This window comes from Rhineura floridana, chromosome 5 (assembly GCF_030035675.1).
Source record: "Rhineura floridana isolate rRhiFlo1 chromosome 5, rRhiFlo1.hap2, whole genome shotgun sequence".
NCBI lineage: Eukaryota > Metazoa > Chordata > Lepidosauria > Squamata > Rhineuridae > Rhineura > Rhineura floridana.
Genome location: NC_084484.1, coordinates 165,796,389 through 165,822,695, shown reverse-complemented (window position 1 = coordinate 165,822,695; position 26,307 = coordinate 165,796,389). Strand labels below are relative to the sequence as shown.

General features: G+C 42.8%; 1 protein-coding gene across 1 annotated transcript in view; it reads left to right on the top strand.

Annotated features, from left to right (window-relative positions):
- Positions 1–26,307, top strand: part of CNTN5 (contactin 5) — a 324,115-nt gene that overhangs the window by 197,508 nt on the left and 100,300 nt on the right. Inside the window, exon 10 of the mRNA XM_061628766.1 lies at positions 18,531–18,651. Coding sequence (XP_061484750.1) covers positions 18,531–18,651 — 121 coding nt within the window. The remainder of the gene's footprint in view (positions 1–18,530; positions 18,652–26,307) is intronic.

The following is a 26,307-nucleotide window of genomic DNA, read 5'->3' as shown; positions in this document are numbered from 1 at the left end:
GTAAAGTCCTGTCTCAGTAACCTATTAGAATTCTTTGAGAGTGTCAACAAGCATATAGATAGAGGTGATCCAGTGGACATAGTGTACTTAGACTTTCAAAAAGCGTTTGACAAGGTACCTCACCAAAGGCTTCTGAGGAAGCTTAGCAGTCATGGAATAAGAGGAGAGGTCCTCTTGTGGATAAGAAATTGGTTAAAGCAGAAGCAGAAAGCAGAGAGTAGGAATAAACGGACAGTTTTCCCAATGGAGGGCTGTAGAAAGTGGAGTCCCTCAAGGATCGGTATTGGGACCTGTACTTTTCAACTTGTTCATTAATGACCTAGAATTAGGAGTGAGCAGTGAAGTGGCCAAGTTTGCTGATGACACTAAATTGTTCAGGGTTGTTAAAACAAAAAGGGATTGCGAAGAGCTCCAAAAAGACCTCTCCAAACTGAGTGAATGGGCGGAAAAATGGCAAATGCAATATAAACAAGTGTAAAATTATGCATATTGGAGCAAACAATCTTAATTTCACATATACGCTCATGGGGTCTGAACTGGCGGTGACCGACCAGGAGAGAGACCTCGGGGTTGTAGTGGACAGCACGATGAAAATGTCGACCCAGTGTGCGGCAGCTGTGAAAAAGGCAAATTCCATGCTAGCAATAATTAGGAAAGGTATTGAAAATAAAACAGCCGATATCATAATGCCGTTGTATAAATCTATGGTGCGGCCGCATTTGGAATACTGTGTACAGTTCTGGTCGCCTCATCTCAAAAAGGATATTCTAGAGTTGGAAAAGGTTCAGAAGAGGGCAACCAGAATGATCAAGGGGATGGAGCGACTCCCTTACGAGCAAAGGTTGCAGCATTTGGGGCTTTTTAGTTTAGAGAAAAGGCGGGTCAGAGGAGACATGATAGAAGTGTATAAAATTATGCATGGCATTGAGAAAGTGGATAGAGAAAAGTTCTTCTCCCTCTCTCATAATACTAGAACTCGTGGACATTCAAAGAAGCTGAATGTTGGAAGATTCAGGACAGACAAAAGGAAGTACTTCTTCACTCAGCGCATAGTTAAACTATGGAACTTGCTCCCACAAGATGCAGTAATGGCCACCAGCTTGGACGGCTTTAAAAGAAGATTAGACAAATTCATGGAGGACAGGGCTATCAATGGCTACTAGCCATGATGTCTGTGCTGTGCCACCCTAGTCAGAGGCAGCATGCTTCTGAAAACCAGTTGCCGGAAGCCTCAGGAGGGGAGAGTGTTCTTGCACTCGGGTCCTGCTTGCGGGCTTCCCCCAGGCACCTGGTTGGCCACTGTGAGAACAGGATGCTGGACTAGATGGGCCACTGGCCTGATCCAGCAGGCTCTTCTTATGTTCTTATGTTCTTAAGAGGTCCAATCAGAGCTTGGAACATTACTTTTAAAAAGTAATAAATTACACTTACAGTTACATGGTAGTAATTACCTTTACAGTTACAATTGCTCTGAAAGTAACTGATTACTTTACTTTTACTCAGAAGTAATGACTACAATTACATTTTAGTTACTTTTTTAAAAAAAATTGCCTACAAGGCCCTGCTAGCCTTGGCTGCTGCACATCTAAGTAGCCTAAAACAACTTTAAAAATAAGAACACACACACAGAGGGTAGTAGAATAAAAAAAAATATCTGTAAGATTAACAGAATTGTATAATGGAATCTCACATCCCCCCACCCCCAGCCCAGCAATGATGATACCCCAACACACATATAATTCACTTGAAATCAAATTTTACACTTGAAATGCTGCTTTTACAATACATTTCTGTTATGTCTCAGAAGAACAGGATGCTCAAAGAGCACATCAGGCAAGGAATGTCTTTTTACAGATTACGTTACCACCAGTACCAGAGCTTGGAAGATTACTTTTAAAAAGTAATAAATTACGGTTGCAGTTACATGGCCCAAAAAAGTAGTAATTGCCGTTACAATTACAATTGCTCTGAAAGTAACTGATTGCTTTTCCTCCAAAGCAATCACTACAATTACATTTCAGTTACTTTAAAAAAAGACTACAAGGTGCTGGCCTTGGCTGCTGCACATCTAAGTAGCCTAAAACAACAGTAAAAATAAACAAACACATACAGAGGTAGTAGAATAATTATTTTTATTCATAAGATAGCAATGGTGGTCTCTCTGCTGGTAAGGGTGGTGTGGAGGGAGGCTGAGGCCACTACTCAGATCTTTGCAAGTCAAACCAAGTGCAACCCCCTCACTCAGCCAGCCAGCATAATCTCTCTCACTTAACCACCTCCCAGACCCTGCCCTGCCACCAACTAAGGGACACTCAAGCAAACATTTTCCCCTGAGATGCAAAACAGTTAAAATACTGCAAATGCAGCACAGTAGCCAGAGAGGGTGGTGGAGGCCACTTTGTGTGCCAAGTGCAAACACAGTATTCTCTCTCTCTCTCTCTGACACACACACACACACATTGTAATCTTTCACCTCCACAGTTCTTTATCTCTATTCTGCTGCTGCCTTTCTCCTCCTTTATCCATGTTCTTGACCTCCAGATCATTTTCCCCTCCACTCCATTCTTCACCACCACTATCCATTTTTTTAAATAATTGTTTTCACCACTCCACCCCATCTCACTCTCCGCCTCCTCCTTCGTCGCCTCCTATCCATCCACAGAGCATGAGGAAAGAGCGACACTGCACAGAAGCCCAGTTTGAGGCACATGATTTTCATCCACAAATTAGAGGAGCAGAAGACTTCCCCTGCTCCCCCCCCAAGTAATGCCCAAAAGTAATTCTGGAAATGTTACAGTTACTCCACAAAAGTAGTGAAATTACTCCTAGTTCTATTACAATCAAAATGTAAAGGAATTACCCACTCGTTACTCGAAAAAGTAATGAATTACAAGTAATTCGTTACTTGTAACTAGTTACTTCCAAGCTCTGACCAGTACTGAACAGGCGTTCTGCGGCACTTGAAGGCATGCCTGTGTTGTGCTGTAAAAAACAACGCAGCATCCCTTTCAACTAAAACACATTTTTATCAATATGGCAATCCCCATCATCAAAGAAAAATGCAGACTTTAGTACTTTACTAGTTGCCTTTGTAATTTTTTTTGTCAACAGTATAACTTAGGGGTAACTTAATCCTGTACATACTTACCAGGCAGTAAGTCCCATTGAACTCATTGGGTAGACATGTATGCACAATTGAACTGTCAGAAGCAGAACTTAAGAGACATAACGTAGGTAAACAGAAAATGCATATATCAAAAGTAATCCACCATCATAAACGTTATCCCTTCTCCTTTAATTAAAAATGGGGTCTTGCCCAGCATATCGTGAAACTATGGAATTTACTACCACATAGGATTGCCAGGCTCAGGGCCTGAGAATGATTCTGTATCTTTAAGAGAAGAGAAAATTCAGCCAAGTGCAGGTTTTCTTGCAACATTGTAAGTAAGTAAGTAAAAGTAAGTAAAATTTAATTTTTGTGTCGCCTATCTGGCCGAAGCCACTCTAGGCGACGTACACATTGAAATGGGAAAAACCACAAGAATTCTCCCTTCCTCCTGCACAACTTTTAAAGACACAGAAGACCTCTTGGTTTCCAGGCCCGGCCTCAAAGAGATATTCTGTATCGTTAAAAGGTGTGCAGGGGGAAGGGAGAATTCCACCTTGTGGTTTTTCCCATTACAGCCTAAGCTACCACAGGGTTGTGGCAAAGATAAACAGGAGGAGGGAATGGCAATGGTCATGGCATTCACAAATAAAAAATAAATCTGGGAAGGGGGTACACACAAGTAATAAAATGTCTGACAGATAAAATGTTAATAGGTGAAGCTTTCCCCATAATTGTATTTCCATACAAAACAGGCTTACTCCATTTAATTTCTACCTGTCCCACAGCTGTCCATAAGAGCTTGATCTCCTGCAATCCCACCCCTAAAGCATGCAAACTCAAGTAAAAAAATCAACAACCACAGAATTTGGACAATTTTTTTTTAAAAAAAGAACATCTATAACAGTATGAAATACAATATTCTCAGGCAAAAAGAAGTTATGAGACAGTAGACATAAAAACCCACACACAAAGCCTTGACAAAGAGCGACAAAAATACTTTGAGCATGAGAATTGTCACATTTTAATTGTTTTTGCTTATTTATTGCCTTGGGCCCGTCTCTAACTCTCAGCCTAACCTACCTTACAGGGCTGTTGTGAAGATACAGAAGGCAGAATTAAAATGGGAAACAAGGAAACTAAGACTGCAATGCAATACTTGTCTACACAGAAGTAAGCTTTATTGAGTTCAATGGGACTTACTCCCAAGTAAGTGTGTACATAATACAATGGGACTTACTTCTGAGTAGACAAGTACTGGACTGCAAGTTAGTTCTTGTATTACATGCATCAAATTTTACTTGCCTTAAACAGATTGATGCATCTTTGTACTATAAAGGGTCATATTTTTTCTCTCCCTCCCCCCCACAAATGGGAGTAAGCTCCATTAAACATAAAGAGACTTACTTCTGAGTAGACTTGTATATAGTGTACTGTAAGTCAGCTATAGAATCATTTTTAACAAGTGCCTGGACAAGTGCCTCTTTGAAACTCTTTGCATTTGCTATGGGGAGGATTTGCACAAAATTGCTTCCAGGGAATATCTTCCTTAAGAACATAAAGAACATAAGAAGAGCCTGCTGGATCAGGCCAGTGGCCCATCTAGTCCAGCATCCTGTTCTCACAGTGGCCAACCACGTGCCTGGGGGAAGCCCGCAAGCAGGACCCCAGTGCAAGAACACTCTCCCCTCCTGAGGCTTCCAGCAACTGGTTTTCAGAAGCATGCTGCCTCTGACTAGGGTGGCAGAGCACAGCCATCATGGCTAGTAGCCATTGATAGCCCTGTCCTCCATGAATTTGTCTAATCTTCTTTTAAAGCCATCCAAGCTGGTGGCCATTACTGCATCTTGTGGGAGCAAATTCCATAGTTTAACTATGCGCTGAGTAAAGAAGTACTTCCTTTTGTCTGTCTTGAATCTTCCAACATTCAGCTTCTTTGAATGTCCACGAGTTCTAGTATTATGAGAGAGGGAGAAGAACTTTTCTCTATCCACTTTCTCAATGCCATGCATAATTTTATACACTTCTATCATGTCTCCTCTGACCCGCCTTTTCTCTAAACTAAAAAGCCCCAAATGCTGCAACCTTTCCTCGTAAGGGAGTCGCTCCATCCCCTTGATCATTCTGGTTGCCCTCTTCTGAACCTTTTCCAACTCTAGAATATCCTTTTTGAGATGAGGCGACCAGAACTGTACACAGTATTCCAAATGCGGCCGCACCATAGATTGATACAACGGCATTATGATATCGGCTGTTTTATTTTCAATACCTTTCCTAATTATTGCTAGCATGGAATTTGCCTTTTTCACAGCTGCCGCACACTGGGTCGACATTTTCATCGTGCTGTCCACTACAACCCCGAGGTCTCTCTCCTGGTCGGTCACCGCCAGTTCAGACCCCATGAGCGTATATGTGAAATTAAGATTGTTTGCTCCAATATGCATAATTTTACACTTGTTTATATTGAATTGCATTTGCCATTTTTCCGCCCATTCACTCAGTTTGGAGAGGTCTTTTTGGAGCTCTTCGCAATCCCTTTTTGTTTTAACAATGCTGAACAATTTAGTGTCGTCAGCAAACTTGGCCACTTCACTGCTCACTCCTAATTCTAGGTCATTAATAAACAAGTTGAAAAGTACAGGTCCCAATACCGATCCTTGAGGGACTCCACTTTCTACAGCCCTCCATTGGGAGAACTGTCCGTTTATTCCTACTCTCTGCTTTCTGCTTCTTAATCCTTATCCACAATTCCTTATCCACAAGAGGACCTCTCCTCTTATTCCATGACTGCTAAGCTTCCTCAGAAGCCTTTGGTGAGGTACCTTGTCAAACGCTTTTTGAAAGTCTAAGTACACTATGTCCACTGGATCACCTCTATCTATATGCTTGTTGACACTTTCAAAGAATTCTAATAGGTTACTGAGACAGGACTTTCCCTTGCAGAAGCCATGCTGGCTCTGCTTCAGCAAGGCTTGTTCTTCTATGTGCTTAGTTCATCTAGCTTTAATAATACTTTCTACCAGTTTTCCAGGGACAGAAGTTAAGCTAACTGGCCTGTAATTTCCAGGATCCCCTCTGGATCCCTTTTTGAAGATTGGCGTTACATTTGCCACTTTCCAGTCCTCAGGCATGGAGGAGGACCCGAGGGACAAGTTACATATTTTAGTTAGCAGATCAGCAATTACACATTTGAGTTCTTTGAGAACTCTCGGGTGGATGCCATCTGGGCCCGGTGATTTGTCAGTTTTTATATTGTCCATTAAGCCTAGAACTTCCTCTCTCGTTACCACTATTTGTCTCAGTTCCTCAGAATCCCTTCCTGCAAATGTTAGTTCAGGTTCAGGGATCTGCCCTATATCTTCCACTGTGAAGACAGATGCAAACAATTCATTTAGCTTCTCTGCAATCTCCTTATCGTTCTTTAGTACACCTTTGACTCCCTTATCATCCAAGGGTCCAATCGCCTCCCTAGATGGTCTCCTGCTTTCAATGTATTTATAGAATTTTTTGTTGTTGGTTTTTATGTTCTTAGCAATGTGCTCCTCAAATTCTTTTTTAGCATCCCTTATTATCTTCTTGCATTTCTTTTGCCACCCCACAAGGAAGACTCGTGACACAAGATTGGAATAATGTTATATTTATTAAATATAACATACTAAATCCAAAACCAGACAGCCAATCATTCAAATATAAGTACTTCGGGCCGGTGAGGCTAAACCTAACTACGTGGGACTACACGCCCACCTTCTTAAGGCATCAATTCACCTCATTGCATAACTCCACAGTCAAGGATGTGGGTGAAATCCCCCCTCCTTGCTTTTGGAGCCAGGTGCGTGGTTCCAACCTCCACACCATGGCCCCGCCGTACAGGCATTCACCATGATGCGCAAGCCAGTCCCACAAGGACACCATCCAGATCCCCACCAGGCATGAAGCCCTGATGGTTCCCTGGGGAGTGCCCCTTTTTCAGGATGCCTTAACCGCCTAAATATAATCCCCATATACCTCACCTGCCCGAATTCTATGCCCGCCAAAGCTGACGCAACCCAAACCATCCAAAGAGCCAATTGAATTAAACCCAAGCAGCATGGAGTAGGCAAAACCAAAGGGATTCTGAAATCAGGATCCCCCCCAAAAAATTCCTACTCGGCCCCATTCTGGCAACCAGCAAAAGCCCATACTGACAAGGGAGGGAGGGTGGGTGCCGCGAGGCGAAAAAGGCAAGCGCGGGAAGGAAAGGAGCAGCCTTTTATAAGGTGCCCAAACGCCCTTCCCTATTGGGTAAACGATCTCATGTGGCTCCAAACGTACATAATGCAAACTTTCATGAGTCCTCCCTATAATAATGGCGGCGGCAAATACGTCCCCAATAGGAACAACATTGCCAGAGTTTGTGTTCCTTTTTATTTTCTTCATTCGGACAAGACTTCCATTTTCTGAAGGAAGACTTTTTGCCTCTAAGAGCTTCCTTGACTTTGCTCGTTAACCATGCTGGCATCTTCTTGGCCCTGGCGGTACCTTGTCTGATCTGCGGTATGCACTCCAGTTGAGCTTCTAATATAGTGTTTTTAAACAACTTCCAAGCATTTTCGAGTGAGTTGACCCTCTGGACTTTTTTTTCAGCTTTCTTTTTACCAATCCCCTCATTTTTGTGAAGTTTCCTCTTTTGAAGTCAAATGTGACCGTGTTGGATTTTCTTGGCAATTGGCCATTTACATGTATGTTTAATTTAATAGCACTGTGGTCACTGCTCCCAATCGGTTCAACAACACTTACATCTCACACCAGGTCCCAGTCCCCACTGAGGATTAAGTCCAGGGTTGCTGTCCCTCTGGTCGGTTCCATGACCAACTGGTCTAGGGAATAGTCATTTAGAATATCTAGAAACTTTGCTTCTTTGTCATGACTGGAACACATATGCAGCCAGTCTATGTCCAGGTAGTTGAAGTCACCCATTACTACCACATTTCCTAGTTTGGATGCTTCCTCAATTTCATATCTCATCTCCAGGTCTCCCTGAGCATTTTGATCAGGGGGACGATAGATTGTTCCCAGTATTAAGTCCCTCCTGGGGCATGGTATCACCACCCACAACGATTCTGTGGAGGAGTCCGCCTCTTTTGGGGTTTCGAGCTTGCTGGATTCAATGCCTTCTTTCACGTATAGAGCGACTCCGCCACCAATACGTCCTTCCCTGTCCTTCCGATATAGTTTATATCCAGGGATAACCGTATCCCACTGGTTTTCTCCATTCCACCAGGTCTCCGTTATGCTCACTATATCAATGCTCTCCTCTAAGACCAAGCACTCCAGTTCTCCCATCTTGGTTCGCAGGCTCCTAGCATTAGCGTACAGGCACTTGTAAGCAGTGTCTCTCTTCAAGTGTCTTTGGCACTTGTGGTTTGGCCTGTGGTAATTTTGCTCTTCTGAATTTATATCCTGTGCCCCTGCTCTCACAATGCCTACTTCTAGGCCTACCCCTTTTAAAATTTCATCATTTCTTTGGTTTTGGTTTTTATCCCAGGGGGGAGGTTTATTCCGAACTGGACCTTCCTCAGCTCCTGTCGGGTTTCCCCCCTCAGTCAGTTTAAAAGCTGCTCTGCCACCTTTTTAATTTTAAGTGCCAGCAGTCTGGTTCCATTCTGGTTCAAGTGGAGCCCGTCCCTTTTGTACAGGCCCGGCTTGTCCCAAAATGTTCCCCAGTGCCTAACAAATCCAAACCCTTCCACCCGACACCATCGTCTCATCCACGCATTGAGACTGCAAAGCTGGGCCTGTCTGGCTGGTCCTGCGCATGGAACTGGTAGCATTTCAGAGAAAGCCACCTTGGAGGTCCTTGCTTTCAGCATCCTACCTAGCAACCTAAATTTTGCTTCCAGGACCTCACGGCTGCATTTCCCCATGTCGTTGGTGCCAACGTGCACCACAACCACAGACTCCTCCCCAGCACTGCCTACCAAACTATTTAAACATTCAAACTATCTATTCCTTACAAGAAAGGAAGGGCAGGAAAGAAAACTGGAAGCAGCAGCTCTTTAGGACTCTGGCTGCTTGCTGCTGCAACGTCTGTCTGTCCTTCGCTCACCCTTTTGGCTTGCATCTCTCTCTGCTGGTAAGAGAGGAGAGGTGGGGAGGGAAGCAGAAGCCACCTCGAGCCTTGCACGCCACACACACACACATCATCATCATCATCATCATCTCTCATCTCCTCAGCCAGTTCTTCACGTCCATTTTTCTGGTGTCTCCTTGCCCTCCGGCTCTTTTCTCCCTCCACTCCTGTCCATTTTTAAACAATTGTTTTCTCCACCCCATCTGGCTCTCCACCTCCTCCCTTGATGCCTCCTAAGCACCCATAGAGCACGAGGGAAGAGCGACGCTGCACAGAAGCCCAATTTGAAGCACATGGTTTTTATCCACAAATCAGAGGAGCAGAAGACTTCCCCTGCTCCCCCCCCAAGTAATGCCCAAAAGTAATGCTGGAAATGTTAACAGTTACAGCTCAAAAGTAATGAAGTTACTACTCATTCTATTACCAGCAAAATGTAATGAAGTTACCCACTTGTTACTCAAAAAATTAATAAATTGCAACTAACTTGTTATTTGTAACTAGTTACATCCAAGCTCTGGGTCCAATATATACTTACAATATATATTACAGGAGTTTATCTCTTGCTGCTACATACCATTCACTAGCAGTTTTTATTTGAGCGTTGGCTGATGCAACACACCTTATACTGCCAAGGGTTATTCTGCCAAGGGTTATTCTGAAAATAATTATTAAGTGGCATTTAAAATAAAAGTACAGAAAAACTTTTTTTTTTAAATCGCAATGGCTTAGAATCATAGAATTATAGAGTTGGAAGGGGCCTATAAGGCTGTCGAGTCCAACCGCCTTCTCAATGCAGGAATCCAAATTAAAGCCTACCTGACAGGTGGCTGTCCAATTGCCTCTTGAAGGCCTCCAGTGTTGGAGAGCCCACCACCTCCCTAGATCATTGGTTCCATTATTGTATCGCTCTAACAGTTAGGAAGTTTTTCCTGAGGGTTCAGCCAAAATCTGTCTTCCTGTAACTTGAGCCCATTATTCCGTGTCCTGCACTAGGGAATGATTGAGAAGAGATCCCGACCTTCCTCTGTGTGGCAACCTTTCAAATACTTGAAGAGTGCTATCATATCTCCTCTTCTCAAGGCTAAACATACCCAGTTCTTTCAGTCTCTCCTCATAGAGCTTTGTTTCTAGTCCCCTGATCCTCCTTGCCCTCCTCTGATCCCGTTCCAGTTAGTCTGCATCCTTCTTATAAAGTGTGGTGTTCTGAACTGGACACAGTACTCAGGATGAGGCCTAACCAGGACCAGATAGGGGGGAACCAATTCTTCACGCAATTTGGAGACTATACTTCTGTTAATGCAGACTAAAATAGCATTTGCCTTTTCTGCAGCCACATCACACTTTTGGCTCATATTCAGCTTGTGATAAAGAACATAAGAACATAAGAAGAGCCTGCTGGATCAGGCCAGTGGCCCATCTAGTCCAGCATCCTGTTCTCACAGTGGCCAACCAGGTGCCTGGGGGAAGCCCGCAAGCAGGACCCGAGTGCAAGAACACTCTCCCCTCCTGAGGCTTCCGGCAACTGGTTTTCAGAAGCATGCTGCCTCTGACTAGGGTGGCACAGCACAGCCATCATGGCTAGTAGCCATTGATAGCCCTGTCCTCCATGAATTTGTCTAATCTTCTTTTAAAGCCGTCCAAGCTGGTGGCCATTACTGCATCTTGTGGGAGCAAGTTCCATAGTTTAACTATGCGCTGAGTGAAGAAGTACTTCCTTTTGTCTGTCCTGAATCTTCCAACATTCAGCTTCTTTGAATGTCCACGAGTTCTAGTATTATGAGAGAGGGAGAAGAACTTTTCTCTATCCACTTTCTCAATGCCATGCATAATTTTATACACTTCTATCATGTCTCCTCTGACCCGCCTTTTCTCTAAACTAAAAAGCCCCAAATGCTGCAACCTTTCCTCGTAAGGGAGTCGCTCCATCCCCTTGATCATTCTGGTTGCCCTCTTCTGAACCTTTTCCAACTCTATAATATCCTTTTTGAGATGAGGCGACCAGAACTGTACACAGTATTGCAAATGCGGCCGCACTTATACAACGGCATTATGATATCGGCTGTTTTATTTTCAATACCTTTCCTAATTATTGCTAGCATGGAATTTGCCTTTTTCACAGCTGCCGCACACTGGGTCGACATTTTCATCGTGCTGTCCACTACAACCCCGAGGTCTCTCTCCTGGTCGGTCACCGCCAGTTCAGACCCCATGAGCGTATATGTGAAATTAAGATTTTTTGCTCCAATATGCATAATTTTACACTTGTTTATATTGAATTGCATTTGCCATTTTTCTGCCCATTCACTCAGTTTGGAGAGGTCTTTTTGGAGCTCTTCACAATCCCTTTTTGTTTTAACAACCCTGAACAATTTAGTGTCATCAGCAAACTTGGCCACAGCAATCCTAAGATCCTTTTCACGTTTAGTAATGCTGAGCCACATTTCCTCATCTTATAAATGTGCTTCAGCATCAAATTCAGGGCTGGCGCTAAATGACAGCCAGGTCGGGCCCTAGCTGAGGGGCCCTGAGGGGCCCCTTGATAGGATGGGGGAGGAGTAGCACTTCTCTTCCACAATCCGCAGCAGAGTAGCTGCTGTAGATCACAAGAAGAGAGCTTCACAGCCGCCCAGTAGCTGGCTCCACCAACCAGTCTCTCCTGTCTTTTGCAGCCATGAGGGCTGCACGCACAGGGTTGCTGTTAACCAAGATGGCAGCTGAGGTTTCGCTAAGGTTTCCCTAAGGTGCTGATGCCCCTGAAGCCATCTTGGTTGATAGCAGGGATGCACATGTGTAGCACGTATGCATGCCATCAACCAAGATGGCGGCAGAGGCTTCAGCCCCTTAGGGAAACCTCTGCTGCCATCTTGGTTAATAGTAGGCCTTTGCGTGCAGCATGCACAGCCACAAAAGACAGGAGAGACAGGTAGGTGGGGCGAACGCACGCTTGTGTGTGTGTGCGTGCATATGTGCACACAGGCCTGGGGCAAGCTGATGCCCAAGGGCCACGGCATGCCTGGCGCCTGCCCTGATCAAATCCATCAAAAGCAGCAGGGCTCGGTCACACAATTATTTTAATTTGGTTTAATGTTAGTAATAAAGATTATTCCTCTGCCTCCTTGCAAAAGAGCACATGGGCATTCAGAGAGTTTAAAGAGGAGGTGGGGGAAATGGGTAAGAGACATTGCATATAAATAATATAATAGAACGAGATAACCTTAACCAGCAAGGTCTATTTCACATTTCAGGCCAACCATTTTTGCATCAATGTGCAGAACAGACCTGTAGTTGAGAGTATGGGTGTCTATCGCTCTGCCATGGTAGTACTGTACTCTGGGGGTGGGGGTGTTTATTTGTATGGATTGACAGTGTAGTGCCAAATGTGGTACTGTACCTAACACACCTCCTTTATGAATATTTTAAATAAAGACTGCAGTAGTAGTCATCAATTAGAATTATTCATTTAATTAATTAATTTATATCCCACCCTTCCTCCCAAAGGAGCCCAGGGCTGCAAACAACAAACCATAAAATATAAATATAAACATCTTTAAAAATCTTAAAAACAATTCCGGTACAGATGCAGACAGGGATAAAGGTCTCCACCTAAAAGGCTTGTTGAAAGAGAAAGGTCTTCAGCAGGCATCAAAAAGGCAACAGAGATGGCCCCTGTCTAATATTTAGCGGGAGGGGATTCCAAAGGGTAGGTGCCACAACAATAAAGGTGCACTTCCTATGTTGCGTGGAACAGACCTCCTGATAAGATTGTATCTGCAGAAGTCCCTCATCGGCAAAGCATAGTGACCAACTGAGAAAGACGATCTTTCAGATATCCTGATCCCAAGCTATACAGAGCTTTGTCACCAAAACCAGAACCTTGAACTTAGCACAGTAGCTAATGGGCAACCAGTGCAATTCTTTCAGCAACGGGGTGACATGTTGGCGATACCCTGCCCCAATGAGCAGTCTCACCCCCACATTTTGCGCCAGCTGCAGCTTCCAGACCAACCTCAAGGGCAGCCCCACATTACAATAATCCAGGCAGGAGGTTACCAGTGCGTGGGCAAAAGTGGTCAGGCTATCCTAGTCCCGAAATGGCCGCAGTTGTTTTACCAGCCAACGGTTCTCCAGCGTTTCATATTCGGCAAGCCTGCCTAGAGACAATATATATAATATTTTTTATTTTCTTTAACAATAAAGCGTGCATTAAATATAAATTATTCTTGGAGGGAAAGGAAAATGTGGAGCAATTTTGGTCTTACCCTTTAACTATCTGTAGTTTTATATCAAAAACATTAATCTTCTTGAATACCCTATATTTCATGGCTAATAAGCATTGTCGTGCTAGACAAGTTGCAAACTTTGCATCCTCAAGCTGCCACATTATTGAAGAGAAATACAGTGATTCATCACATCTTCAGAGTTGCAATGAACTAACTGGTGAAGTCCTGGAGAAGTCCTGAAACTCTGTGATGGAAACATAGGAATTTCTGTTTTGTATTTTTTCTCACACAGTTGGCTTAGACAAGTGCCAACAGTTATGATAAACCCAAGGAAGAGTTATAATTTAGTGGAGTATCATCCATATGAGAAAGTGTGTGTGTTTTAACACATTCAGAGTTTGAATTTGCCAATTGTCTGTAATAGGTCTAAAAGGCACAACTGACTTCAAAGTATTGGTATGAAAAAGGAATTGGCTCATCCTATTTTTGCAGCTAGTAAGAAGTCCTAGGAATGGGCTATTAATATTTAAAGGATCTCTTGGGGATGAGAAATCATATTGCAGATTTATATTGTTTTTGCAATATCTGTTTGCAGAAATACAAGCAGAGCACTTTGGAAGCAAAGAAGCTCTCCAAACAAGCAGCACAACTACGAATCCTGCCTCAGGTTGCTAAACCACCACCCCCATGTTTGGTGAACTCCAGTTAAAAAAAAACCATTTTCTGTCTAGCCCTCTCTGCCCAAAGACAAACTACAAACTGCTTCCTTTTCTACCACATAGACATAACCAGACTCTAAACTCATCCTGCACATTGATTGCCTATTCAAGAAAATATCTTCTAACCATCAACTCCCACTGAAGAAACAATGATCATCCTAGACCATGATTAAACAATATGTTTGAATAAAAAAAGAGCAGGTGCATACTCATGTTTGCAGATATGAAGTGACTGCTGTTGTATACATGAAAAAGTACTAAGCGAACCAGCCTATATTTGTGAGCAAATCAAAGCAACAGAAACAGATGGTGGAAGCAGTCAGAAAATTGGGACAGAAGGATGCTATAGAATTCAGTTTATCAGCACAATCTAAACCCAGGCTTTACTGGGATGAGACAGTTTGGATTTGGTGGATTTGGGGCTTTCCCAGCTGAGCCAGTGCTACGCCAGCTTGAACCTTGCACTCGTGCTCAGCCATGGCTCAGCTGGGGAACATAAACTGGTTCAAGTCCCCAAAAGGGGGTATTCTGGGGAGTGGTGGGGCTGGGAGAGGACAAGGACAGACTTACAGCTATTCCAAACCCTGTTTGGCTCAGTGATGTGACCAAAGGCCCAGTCCTCAAAACTAGGGTCCACACTCACCTGCCAGCTCAGCTGGCAGTGGTCTTTCCAGATGCTCCTGAACAGTGTTTGGAATAGGAGTAAATTACGCCATGTAAATTATGCCAGCTTATGTTGCTCAGTGAATGAGGAATTTTTAATATAAAATCAAGGTCACTCAAATGCGGGGACGGAAGGATCTGTCAATTTCGGTTCTCTCGGTTTCTCGTTTTTCCAACCTTAAATTCAGTTCTCCACATTTCTACAGCAATTTGTGATTAAAAGAGAAAAAAAATCCTCAGGAAGCTTCTTCAGCATTTTAGTGCAGATTTCTCCCAAAGAACACGTTTTTGCAAGCCATTTCTCCTATATGTTATTTCCAGGAATATATTCATGTATATGCACACTTTCCCCAATATATGGATTTTTGTAAACATTGTTTGGTTGGAGAACTGCATCGCAAAATCTGAATAAGAGTGAATGTTGAAGGACGGCTGTGTTGTGGTTTTCATATGGTTTTGGAAAGTGCGAATTTGATAGATTCGGCTTGTAATGCAAACTGAATCGAAATTATTGCCCATCTCTACCTATGAAGAATGGCTGAAAAAGCTGGTATGTTTACCATGGGGAAGAGAAGCATCACGCCATTATGGTATTTTGAAATCACTTATAAAACCTTACGGGAAAGCAAAGTTAGCAGGGATTCTAGACAGTGAGTCAGAGAGTTACATTCTAATAAAAAGGGAGAGATAAAGTACACTTAAAAGACAAAAACTCTTTGCAATGCATGGTAATGATATACTGTAAGCACTGCATACATCAAGATGTAATTCGGCAAGAAGACCCGCCTCAGCATACACCACATAATCATCCCTATTAGATGCTGAAAAGGATGACGTGTTATTGTCAGTCAATACAGCACAGCGGTTCTAAGAACTCTGGTGGCAATTTAAGAAGATTAGTTTATCATCTGCCGCTATACATTTATTTATTTACTTTTAAAAGTAAGCAAATAATGGCATCATTATCCTGTCTTGGCTGTAACATGCTCTTAAACGACACTCTTTTATGGCAAATTGAAAAACAATCTCAGCAGCTTGGTTTAAGAATATAGAGATATATCACAGTCTCAGTGCACAGCAGAACTGATTGCCCTGCATGAAAACTGGTCCCTCTCATAATGCCACTTGAAAACAATCCCACGGCATTGTCACTGCACTGACGCTGATGTGACTTTTGCCTGTTGATTTCAGTAGATGTAAGCTTTCCTCTGAATTTTTGTTTGCATTTACATTCATGAAAAGAAGAGCCCTGCTGCATAAGGCTAGTAGCCCATCTAGTCCAGCATCCTGTTCTCACAGTGACCAACCAGATGCCTTTGGAAGCATACAGACAGGACGTGAGCACAATAGCACTCTCCCTTCCTGCAACTGCCAGCAGTTAATATTCAGAAGAATACTGCCTCTGACAGTGGAGATAGTCATCAGTGTTAAAACCCATTGATAGGCCTTATCCTCTATGAATTTGTCTAATCCTCTTTTAAAGTCATCCAAGTTCGTGGCCATCACTGCCTATATAAAACCAATGCTTTGTCACAGGTTGGATCCAGATTCAGTCATGCTCAGAGGTGACCCACTAAAATCAATGGAACTTAAAATATAACTAAGGGAGTAATCCAGAATAAGCAAGCTGGAATAAGCAAGCAAGGATCTGACCGATCTCCAGCTCAGCCAGCTGAACCCTGGATCAGCCAGGGCTACACTGGCATAGGTCCCCAACCCCAGTGCAGCTGGCAATTACACCGGCATTAGGTCCCTCATCCCAGCTCAGCCAGGGCTCAGCCGGCTCAGCCAAGGGCTGAGTAAGTCCCAAAATAGGGGCATTCCTGGTGCAATGTGTATGGGGGGGGTATTCTTGATCCAACTCCATTCAGCTCGGTCATGTGACTTGGCAACCTGGCAGAATTTACATCAGCAAAAAGAGTGGTGTAAGTCAAACCCTATTTTAAAGGCTTGTTCTCCCATTGCCAAGCTTGGGCTGGATTAGCTGGCAATAGCCTTGCTCCTGAACAGGGTTTGGATCTGGCATACTTTGTGCCAGCTTAACTAAGGACGGCGTAAATCATGCCGGCTTCCCATAGTGAGGACTGCTGCTTAAGAGTAGGGATAGATAGAATGAGTGAACAGAGTTCCAGTCCAAATGTCGCAGTCAGTTCCTACCACGTTGCCTCTTTATAACTCTCTGAGCCATTGTGGTCAGATAGGGATGGGGAGAAATTCTATTCAGTTTGCATTTAAAGGTGAAACTACCTAATTTTCACTTTACAAAACAACGAGAGAACCAAAACACAGCCATCCTTGGAAATTTGCAGTTCTTCGAATTTTGCAGTGCAGTTCTCTAGCCAAGTAGTGTGTACAAAAATGCATATGCTAGGGTACAGTGTGCATAAAAATGCACATATTAGTGAAAATGAAATACAAAATGCATCGTGTGAGGGGGGAAAAGATGTACAAGTATATATATATTAAGTAAAATTGCATATAAAATGTGTACATTAGGAGAAATTTGTACTTAAATGAATTTTCATGAGATTTTTTAAAAAAACTGTGGAACTGTGGGAAACAGAACTTAAGGTTGGAAAAAATGAAGAGCGGACAGAAACTGAAATCTACACATTCAACCATCCCTGTGATCAATCATGTCTTTGAAACAGAAAGCAGTCTGGGGTAAAAGGAAGACAGCGCATCTTCAGCAGGAGAGTTTTGGGTCTGCAAGCATGGAAAAGATTTATAAGCAAAGAGAACTCTCCATCTACAGCAGCCCCTTCTCACTCCTGAGAAATGTTGTAGGTCTTTCACTTGGTTGGAAGTAAAACTGACTAGGGGATTTATAACACGATGCAGAAAATTTGGCAGTGTCTCCCTTTGCACAAGAGAAGGTCCCAGGTTTCCTAACATGTCTCTATTTACATAGAGGATGAACTGGTGGTGGTGGGAAGGATACATAGCTGTAGTAACCCTGACCAGCTTGGGAAGTCTTCTGGAACACAGCACACTCTTCTCTTTATACTTCATCTCTGCAATAATACGGGCTCCAGGAACAGAACTGGAAGTGCAGAGTGCATTCGGCTGGATTTCAAATCTCTACTAAAGGTCTAACCAGATGTTAGAAGAGACATGGCTGAGTGGGGAGTTGAACCGTGGTTTTCCAGGTCCTAGTACAACACTCGAACCCAGTGGTTCCCAGACTTTGTTACCCCACAGATCACCTGGAGATTGCTGAGGATCTTGGTGTACCACTTCATGATTTTTTTGCTTGTTGTAGTAATTGTAGTCCTCTGTGCTAGATGCTTTATGATTTTAATTGTATTTTCATTGCTTTTTTATTTCTTCTATTGTACTTTATTGTATTACAATTTGCATCCCATAACATTCAAAGTGTAATACAATAAAATACCATATAAGAGGTAAAAAAAACCAATTGAAGTACAATTAAAATTAATATGAATATTTGATGCGGACATGCCATGGACCACCCAAATAAAGCTCACAGACCACTGGTGGTCCACAGACCACAGTTTAGGAACCCATGCTCTAATCATCACACAGTATTGGCTCTCTATAGCACATGTGTTGGGTGAGGAGGTCACTACCAGCGTTGTGCTGAGTTGGAGATAAGTACCTCCAAAGTCTGCAGTAAAGCTGCTTCTCCATTTTACAAACAAAGCTTTGTAAAGTTTTAAAACTGGTGCTATTGTATCCCTTTTTTTTTCCAGCAAGCATCCTCTGCCGATTTAATGATCAGGAACATTCTTCTGATGCATGCTGGGAGATATGGCTGCAGGGTACAGACTACAGCAGACAGTATATCAGATGAGGCAGAACTTCTTGTTAGGGGTGAGTATGCTAATAACAGTCTGAGGACATGATCAACATAAATTATCATACAAAGGAATTTAAATGCAGGCATTCTTGTGCTATGCTAGTATGCATTGTACTTGACTCCTCTCTCTCTCTCTCTCTCTTTTATCAGTTATGCTATTTTATTCCTTTAATTTTTTCTCTTTGGGAAAGAAAATATGTGGTTAAGGTGTGAAACGTCTATTAACAAACACTTTGAAAAGTGACAGATCTGGCAACCTTCACAGCTCCAATTGTTAAAAACATAAGAATGTATTTATTTACTAGCTTTCTATCCCGCACTTCCTCCCAGTAAGAGCCCATCAGGCCAATGGCCCACCTAGTCCAGCATCCTGTTCTCACAATGACCAACCAGTTGGCCATGGGAAACCCGCAAGCAGGACCTAAGTGCAAAGAGGTCCTGCTTACGTGCAGAGAGCGAAAGAGTAAAAAACACACCAGTGTCTAGGTGACGTAGAAATATAGATCACCTTACCTTTTCTATTGGAAAGGGCTTAAAAAGACATTTTTCATCATTTGGACGGATGTTTGGATTACAAAAAGCATGTTCTAGCTATAAACTAGCCCCTTGCTCTCTGCATTGCTGGCTAACTTCCACCTGGCCTGGGAGAGCAAGGCCCTGACTCATTCCAGCGACAAAAGCAGCAACAACTGAAAGGGTGGAAAAAACATTTTGCTACAAGTCCTGCTGCTCAGGATGTCTGTATTGGGGTGAGATGTTTTTTAGCAGTTCTTTTTGGGGTCAAGATTTAATTTTAGAGATGCATTTTTGCTGTCATTGGGACAATGGCTTTGTGTTTTTATTGTTAAGACATTATTATCTAGTATGGGGGGATTGCTTCATTTCATTGTATATTTACTGAGACTCTTTCATTAGTTTGTTGTTTATGGCTATTGCTTGACTACTTAGATTTTGTTTTATTTTTGTAACTTTTAGAAGGCATTGTGCAATTTCTTTGATGGTGTAAGCTGCTTTGAGCATGGCTTAGCTACGGAAAGGTGCCATACAAATCAATGGTGATGCTGATAAAGCTGAAAAAGAGGAACTTTAAAATCTCAAAAGAAAGAAGGGCCACTATTCGCTGGCCACCTCCAACATCCTTCCCCGAGTGCCTGGTTTCCCAGCATTTTGACAGATCAACAGAGAAAGAGAACATCACCCCAAGCAGCAGTGGAAAGGCTGTCCAATAAGAAAGTGGATACTTGGCCACACAAATGTAGACAGCATGGCTTATGTTGCCTGCCTCAGATCTAGCATATTTGGGAAATACACATTTTGCACTTCCTATATTTTAATGCTTAATAAATAAATAAATTACAGTATATAAAAAAAGAAATAAAGGTGTATTTAAAGGATTGTATTCAACTAAGTCTTACTCAGAGTCATACTCACAGAAATTAACGAACCTAAATTAGTCATGTCTATTAACTTCAATGGCTCTACTCTGAGTAGGACTATCTACTGTTGTTGATAGTACTGTTGTACTATTGTTGTTTCATTGTTTGGAGCTCTTGGCAGTCTTAAAAGCGTTAAGTGAAAAAAATGAGTTTTTAAAGACTGTGGCTCCAACTGTACTCTTTGGCTACAATCCAAAATACTTTTAATGATCTTGCATTTTCTTTGAAGAGCAAGCCCCCAAGCTGTATCATAAACCATTTTTGAAGGTGCCCTGATTTTTAAAAGTAGCTTGCCATGTGGCATGCAGGAGTGGCTGATTTTTGAGAAACATAATCAAAGCCTCCCTGGGCATCCAGGATTGGTTTAAGAATGTAGTCCAAATCCTTGGTCAGCAGTGGTGGGGCTTAATGGAGCAGCATAACCAGTGACAGCTGGAGGCTCCGTGTCGGTGGGGCAGTGGAATCCGCTCCAGGTTTTAGTCCAAACTTTCAAGGAGCTGAAACACCTTCGGCATCTCCTTGAAAGTTCAGACTAAAACCTGGAGCAGATTCCACTGCCCCACTGACATGGAACCACCAGCAGCCGTTGAGCACCACCATTGCTGCATCAGCCCTTCTGCTCAGAAGGATGGAAGGTTAGGATGGAAGGTCAGCAGAGGCAGGAATGATGCCTGTTTGCAATGCCAGCTCCCAGGCTGGCACAGCAAAGAGCCCTGGATTGGGCCATTGCTATCGCGCGATGACAGCAAGGTTGGCTCAGGATCCAGGGGATCCCATGCTGGCCTAGTTCTGCTCCCTCCGTGCCCCCAAAATGTTCTGTTTCAGGAATTTCCACTGGTTACCATTGCTGGGGATACCCCAGCAGGTGTCATTGGGGCAGGCACATTGAGGCACTCCTCTGTGATGGAGCTTCCCCAGCTGTGGAGGCCAGAGGAACCAGACAGGGATGGTTAGAGGGACACCTCCACCTCATCCAAACCCCTTCCAGCATGAGGAGATAGGTTGCTCTGGTCATGGTTTTGGGGTTTTGACATTTATGTTTTGGGAGAAAGCTTGTATGATGCAGCATCCACACACTTTACTATAACTTCTGCAAATGTGTTTCTCCACCATTAATGAAATATCTCTTCTGTTCCCAGCCTACTACTACTTTAGAATTCTAGGGTGCATAGGGTTGCCAGGTGTCCAGATTTTCAACAACTCAAGGGCTGATGGACCCTTGTTTGGGGCTGGGGCCTTGTGACATCATCATGCTTAAAATGTTTTTGATGTGTGAGTGTCGGAAACTGGCAGATGAAATTCCCCTTAAATATTAGACAGGTGCCATCTCTGTTGTCTTTTTGGTGCCTACTGAATACTTCCCTCTTCCAGCAAGCCTTTTAAGTAGAGATCTTTCTCAATCTGCATCTGTACACAAATTGATTTTTGAAATGTCTTGTCACTTCTTGTTAGCCCCACTGGGTTCCTTTTGGAGGAAGGGCGGGATATAAATTTAATAAATAATAATAAACAGATATTTGAAGGCCCAGAAAAATTGATAAATGCAGGTGGGAGAAGATACTGGGTTTTTTTTTACTGGAGGAGATTTTCTCTATCTCCAATTTTTAAACTGGAAAATGTTTGGGAACCATGGGAGGGGGGATCTTCTACAATATTTTCACTTTCAGAATTACTGGTGTGGTGTTTTTTTAATGTAGTGTTTTAAAGTAATACTGATGCAAGACTCCTAGACCCAAGATTCAAAAGTAATCATCTTAGCCATCTGATAGCCCCAAGATTTAAACCTGCTACCCTGGGAATGGTCCCAAGAGACTTAGGTCTGGCACCTCTAGCATTACACTTTCAAAACTATTAAAGCCCTGTGGATTTTTTTTCCTCTCTCTTTTAAAACTTTTGTCACAGAAGTGTAATTATTTGTTTATCTTTGGGTCCTGAATGTGAAATTAAGAGGGGGAAAATACTGGAATAATGCAAGTGTTGTATTCATATGCTCTATTAATACTCTATTTGAAGTCAAAATTATGACAGACCATGCAGCATAAATCAATTTCACAAATCCTGGACTTACCTTACTTTTCATGAGGCGGAAGCAAAGAATCTATTATGATATTAGCTTCACAAGTGTTAAATTGCCTTTGTCAAAGTCTGCTGCTGACAATATCACCTATCAAACTGGATTTGTTAAGGTATAGCAATTTCTTTGCCTTATAGCAGTTTCTTCATTTTATGATGTGCTCCCACCTCATGGCCTTAAAAGCCCTCAGAGCTACTTAGAACATATAACAACTCCATGTAGAACAGACAAACCACCAACGTCCATATCAGTCCGTCAATGTAACCATACATTTCTACTCCCAAACCCAGGGTAGTTGGTCCCAGCCAGGCACATCCCATGCCTCCCTTACCAGGGCTGAATTAAACCAACACCAACCTTGTAAGGTAGGTAGACTGCCACCACCCCTTAAAACTGGTCACCCACTCTAGGCCAAGGGGAAACCCAGAAATAGACCTGCCAAGGATTCCAAAAGACAAGAGCCAAAACTGAACTTCTTGTCTTGCAGCCTGAAGGCAAAATGCCCAGTTATATGATAGTCTGTGTCTAAATGGCCAAGGTTGCTGCATTCAGAGCCAAAATTCCTCTGCAATGAACAAACACTGGTAAATAAGAGGTAGTCTTTATTAAAATAAAATTATAAGTGCAAAAAATATAGCAGCAAAATAGTTCCTTAAACCAAACACCCAGAAAGTTAGGTAAAAAACAAAAAATACAGAGTTCAATCACAGGACAAAAATAACAAATCTGTCTAGCCTATTCTATAATTACACATCATAGGAAGACAGGCATATTAACTTCATGGTTCCACATCTCCCCCAGAGATGTATGGTCTGGATAGCAATAGGAAGATGGAACCGCAGCATCAGGTAAGAACACTGGGGAACAAAGACCAAAATCTTAGCTCTACTTTTATTGGGAAAAAGCCTGGCAACAGCCAAGAATTAATTAGCCAGTCAGAGGACTTTCTGATGATGAAAACTTCCAGCGCTTTCACACCTAATGGTTGCATAGTTTCTCCAACCTTCCCAAGCCAATGGCCTTGAGGTACCAGTCTTAAGTTGATAAGCAAGTGTTCTCACTAATTGCCTTATTTATTGGGTTCATCTGTGGGAACTGACAGCATTCTAGAGGCCTTAATTCAGGCAAGATGTTTCTCCCACAATTCCCTGCCACAGAACCATCTTTATTAGCAAACCAGGCAATCTTAACACGTTCTTGACACTGTCAACCAACCATTAAAAGTACACAACTAGATAAATACATAATCATAAAATCAAAAGAGAAAAGGTGAGGATTTAAGAGCTAACAATAACTAAATGTCTAAGAGATACTACTACATTCAGAAATATTGCTACCTTTTCAGCAGTAATATAATGGCAAATTCAGAAGTGCAGGGTCCCTCCGTGATAGTCACAGCCACACACCCTTCCCCTTTTTTTCTTTTGCTTTAAGAATAAGGTCCTTGTTAATGCCTTCCCGCATAAAAACAGAAGTCCTTAGGAGCCAATCAGCATGAAAGGGGAGAGTGTTAGTTACTGAAAAGAGTCTTCTCAGTGGCTGACTCACCTCCTTTCACTCTGATTGGCTCCAATCAGCTGGAAAGGACAAGGAAGCACATTAGAAGACTCTTCTCAGTGGCTAACACATTTGCCTTTCATGCTGATTGGCTCCTAGGATGCTGGAGACAGAGGGACCCTGCGGGGACCCTTCTCCCAAAAAAGTAAAGGGTCTAAGACACACACCCCGGATGACTATACCCCTGCTGTTCAGTAATGGATTTGTTGGATCCCTCAAGAAAAATGCTCAGAAAAGTCTCTAAGGATCGACCGGTAAACTGCCTCATAAGGGGGTAGATTACAGTATACCTTCTCTGTAGATGTTAGAAGGCATGACAGAAAAGGCTGAAACTTGCCATTTATCAAGTTAGCATAAAAAAATAAAAACAGTGGTTGCATAGGGATGTCAGAGTGGCATTTTAGAGTGGAACATTCCCAGCCTCCCTAAAACTTTCCTCTGCACATACTCTCAATATATATTTCTACATACCCTCCCAACTCAAACATTTGCCTCTGGGAGTACATGCTGGTGTCGTTCCGCCCACCTTTGCATCATGCATTGCCCACAACCTGCTATGAAACCTTATCCTGCAAAGGCAGCTTACAGGGCCAGCCCTACTGTTAGACAGAGTGAGGCAGGCAATTCAGGTAGATGATTTTGGGTGCTATGAAAGACCACAAATAGATATTTAATTGGTTATTGCTGTATTTTTACTGCCAGGGAGGGAAGTGGCACTTGTGGGGTTTGTCTTGTTTTGTTTTGTTTGTTTTGCCAGAATAACCTGGCTGGTCATAGGTACTATGCAGCTTGACTGGGGATGGGGAGCAACCATTGGCTCCATGGCAGACAGTGTTACCTGGGAAGAAGGACTGATCATTAAACTACTCTGAGAATTGCAGCTCTATGAGGGGAACAGGGAGTCCCCTAACTAGGGTTGCCAGGTTCAGGGCCTGAGACTGATCCTGTATCTTTAGGAGACGAGAAAGTCAGCCAAGTGCAAATGTTCTTGCAACCCTGTAATGGGAAAAACCACAAGGTGGGATTCTCCCTTCCTCTTGCACACCTTTTAAAGATACAGAAGACCTCTTGGAGGTTGGGCCTGGCAACCAAGAGGACTTCTGTGTCTTTAAAAGTTGTGCAGAGGGAAGGGAGAATTCTACCTTGTGGTTTTTCCCATTAGTGTTGCAAGAACACCTGCACTTGGCTGACTTTCCCTTCTCCTAAAGATACAGGATCAGTCTCAATCTCTGAACCTGGCAACCCTACTCCTAACCCTTAACAAACTACAGGATGCTTTTGGGGAAGCCATGGCTGTTTATAAGTGGTATGATACTACTTTAAATGTGTGCTGCAGATGGGGCCTGATTTTCTGATGCACCATCTTGTCATTATAATTTTCTTTGCAGCTTGCAAAAGAGCGAGGCGCATTTTCAAAAGTCATTTTCTATTTCAGCATCACCGCTTGCTATGTTTACTGTTCTTTGAATCCTAGTGGAAATTGATTTTTGGTGGGGGATTTTTTGGGGGGGAGTACTTCTTCAAACACAGCAAGGTATTCACACAGGATAGAGATGTTTATGATGCTGTGAGAAGAAGCTTGCCTCAGGTTTCAGTTTAGGAGGGAAATCAAGTGTCACTCCCTGTCACCAGCTGATGAATCCAATTCTTGGTTCTGATCCCGCAGCAAATTTTCCATTCCTAATGCAACTCACACCTGTCAGCTTTTATTTATTTGAGTATCTCAGCTGTTTCCTGTGTATTTAAATTGGCAGACAGGCAGACAGATAGATAGATAGACGGACGGACGAGGTGTGGAGAGCCTTTGGTTCTCCAGATGTTGCTGAACAACAGCTCCCATCAGTCCCAGAAGTATGGCCAATGGCCAGGTCTTATGGGAGTTGTAGTTCAGTAACATCTGGAGGGCTAAAGGTTCCCCACACCTGATCAAGATTGTCCAAATATCAGAGCATGACACTGCCAGTCTCTTTCAATTTTTCATTTTTGTTCTTGCCACCTCACTTTCCTTTCAAGTCAAACAGTGTGATAGAACAGTTGCATATCAGGTTTGCTCAAAAGATACCTTATCACTTGAGCCCTGTCTAAAACAGAAGCTCCATTTATTTGCTTTGCAAACACAGATCATGGAGCATTAAACCCAGGCTAAATATGGGCATTGGTAAGCATTCTACTGCACACCATGTGTCTGGATGCATTATGGGCTATGTCACCACAATCTATCTCTCCCCTAGTGCTCCTATAGCAAATTATCATAACCTCTTTTGGATTGTTCTCCTTAAATGCTCAATTGCTAAAGAATGTTGCTCCTCTTCCCCCTTCCCTTCCCTTACATTGTATGGTAACTTCCATATTATTCCAGCAAGTTCACTGTCAAGAGCCTGACAGGTATAATCTTTTAGTCTCTATATGGGGCTTAAATTGTAAATTGCATAACTCTGCCCAGCGCCATCGGTTATGACTGAAATTATAGCATCTGTAGAGATGCAAAAATAAAGGCCAGCAGCTGCTTCCAGAGAAATCCCACTGACACATTACGAAGAGGCTTTCTTCTCTGACAAGTTTGTGCAAAAACAAACAAACCCTAATTTATGAGGTAGCCTGGA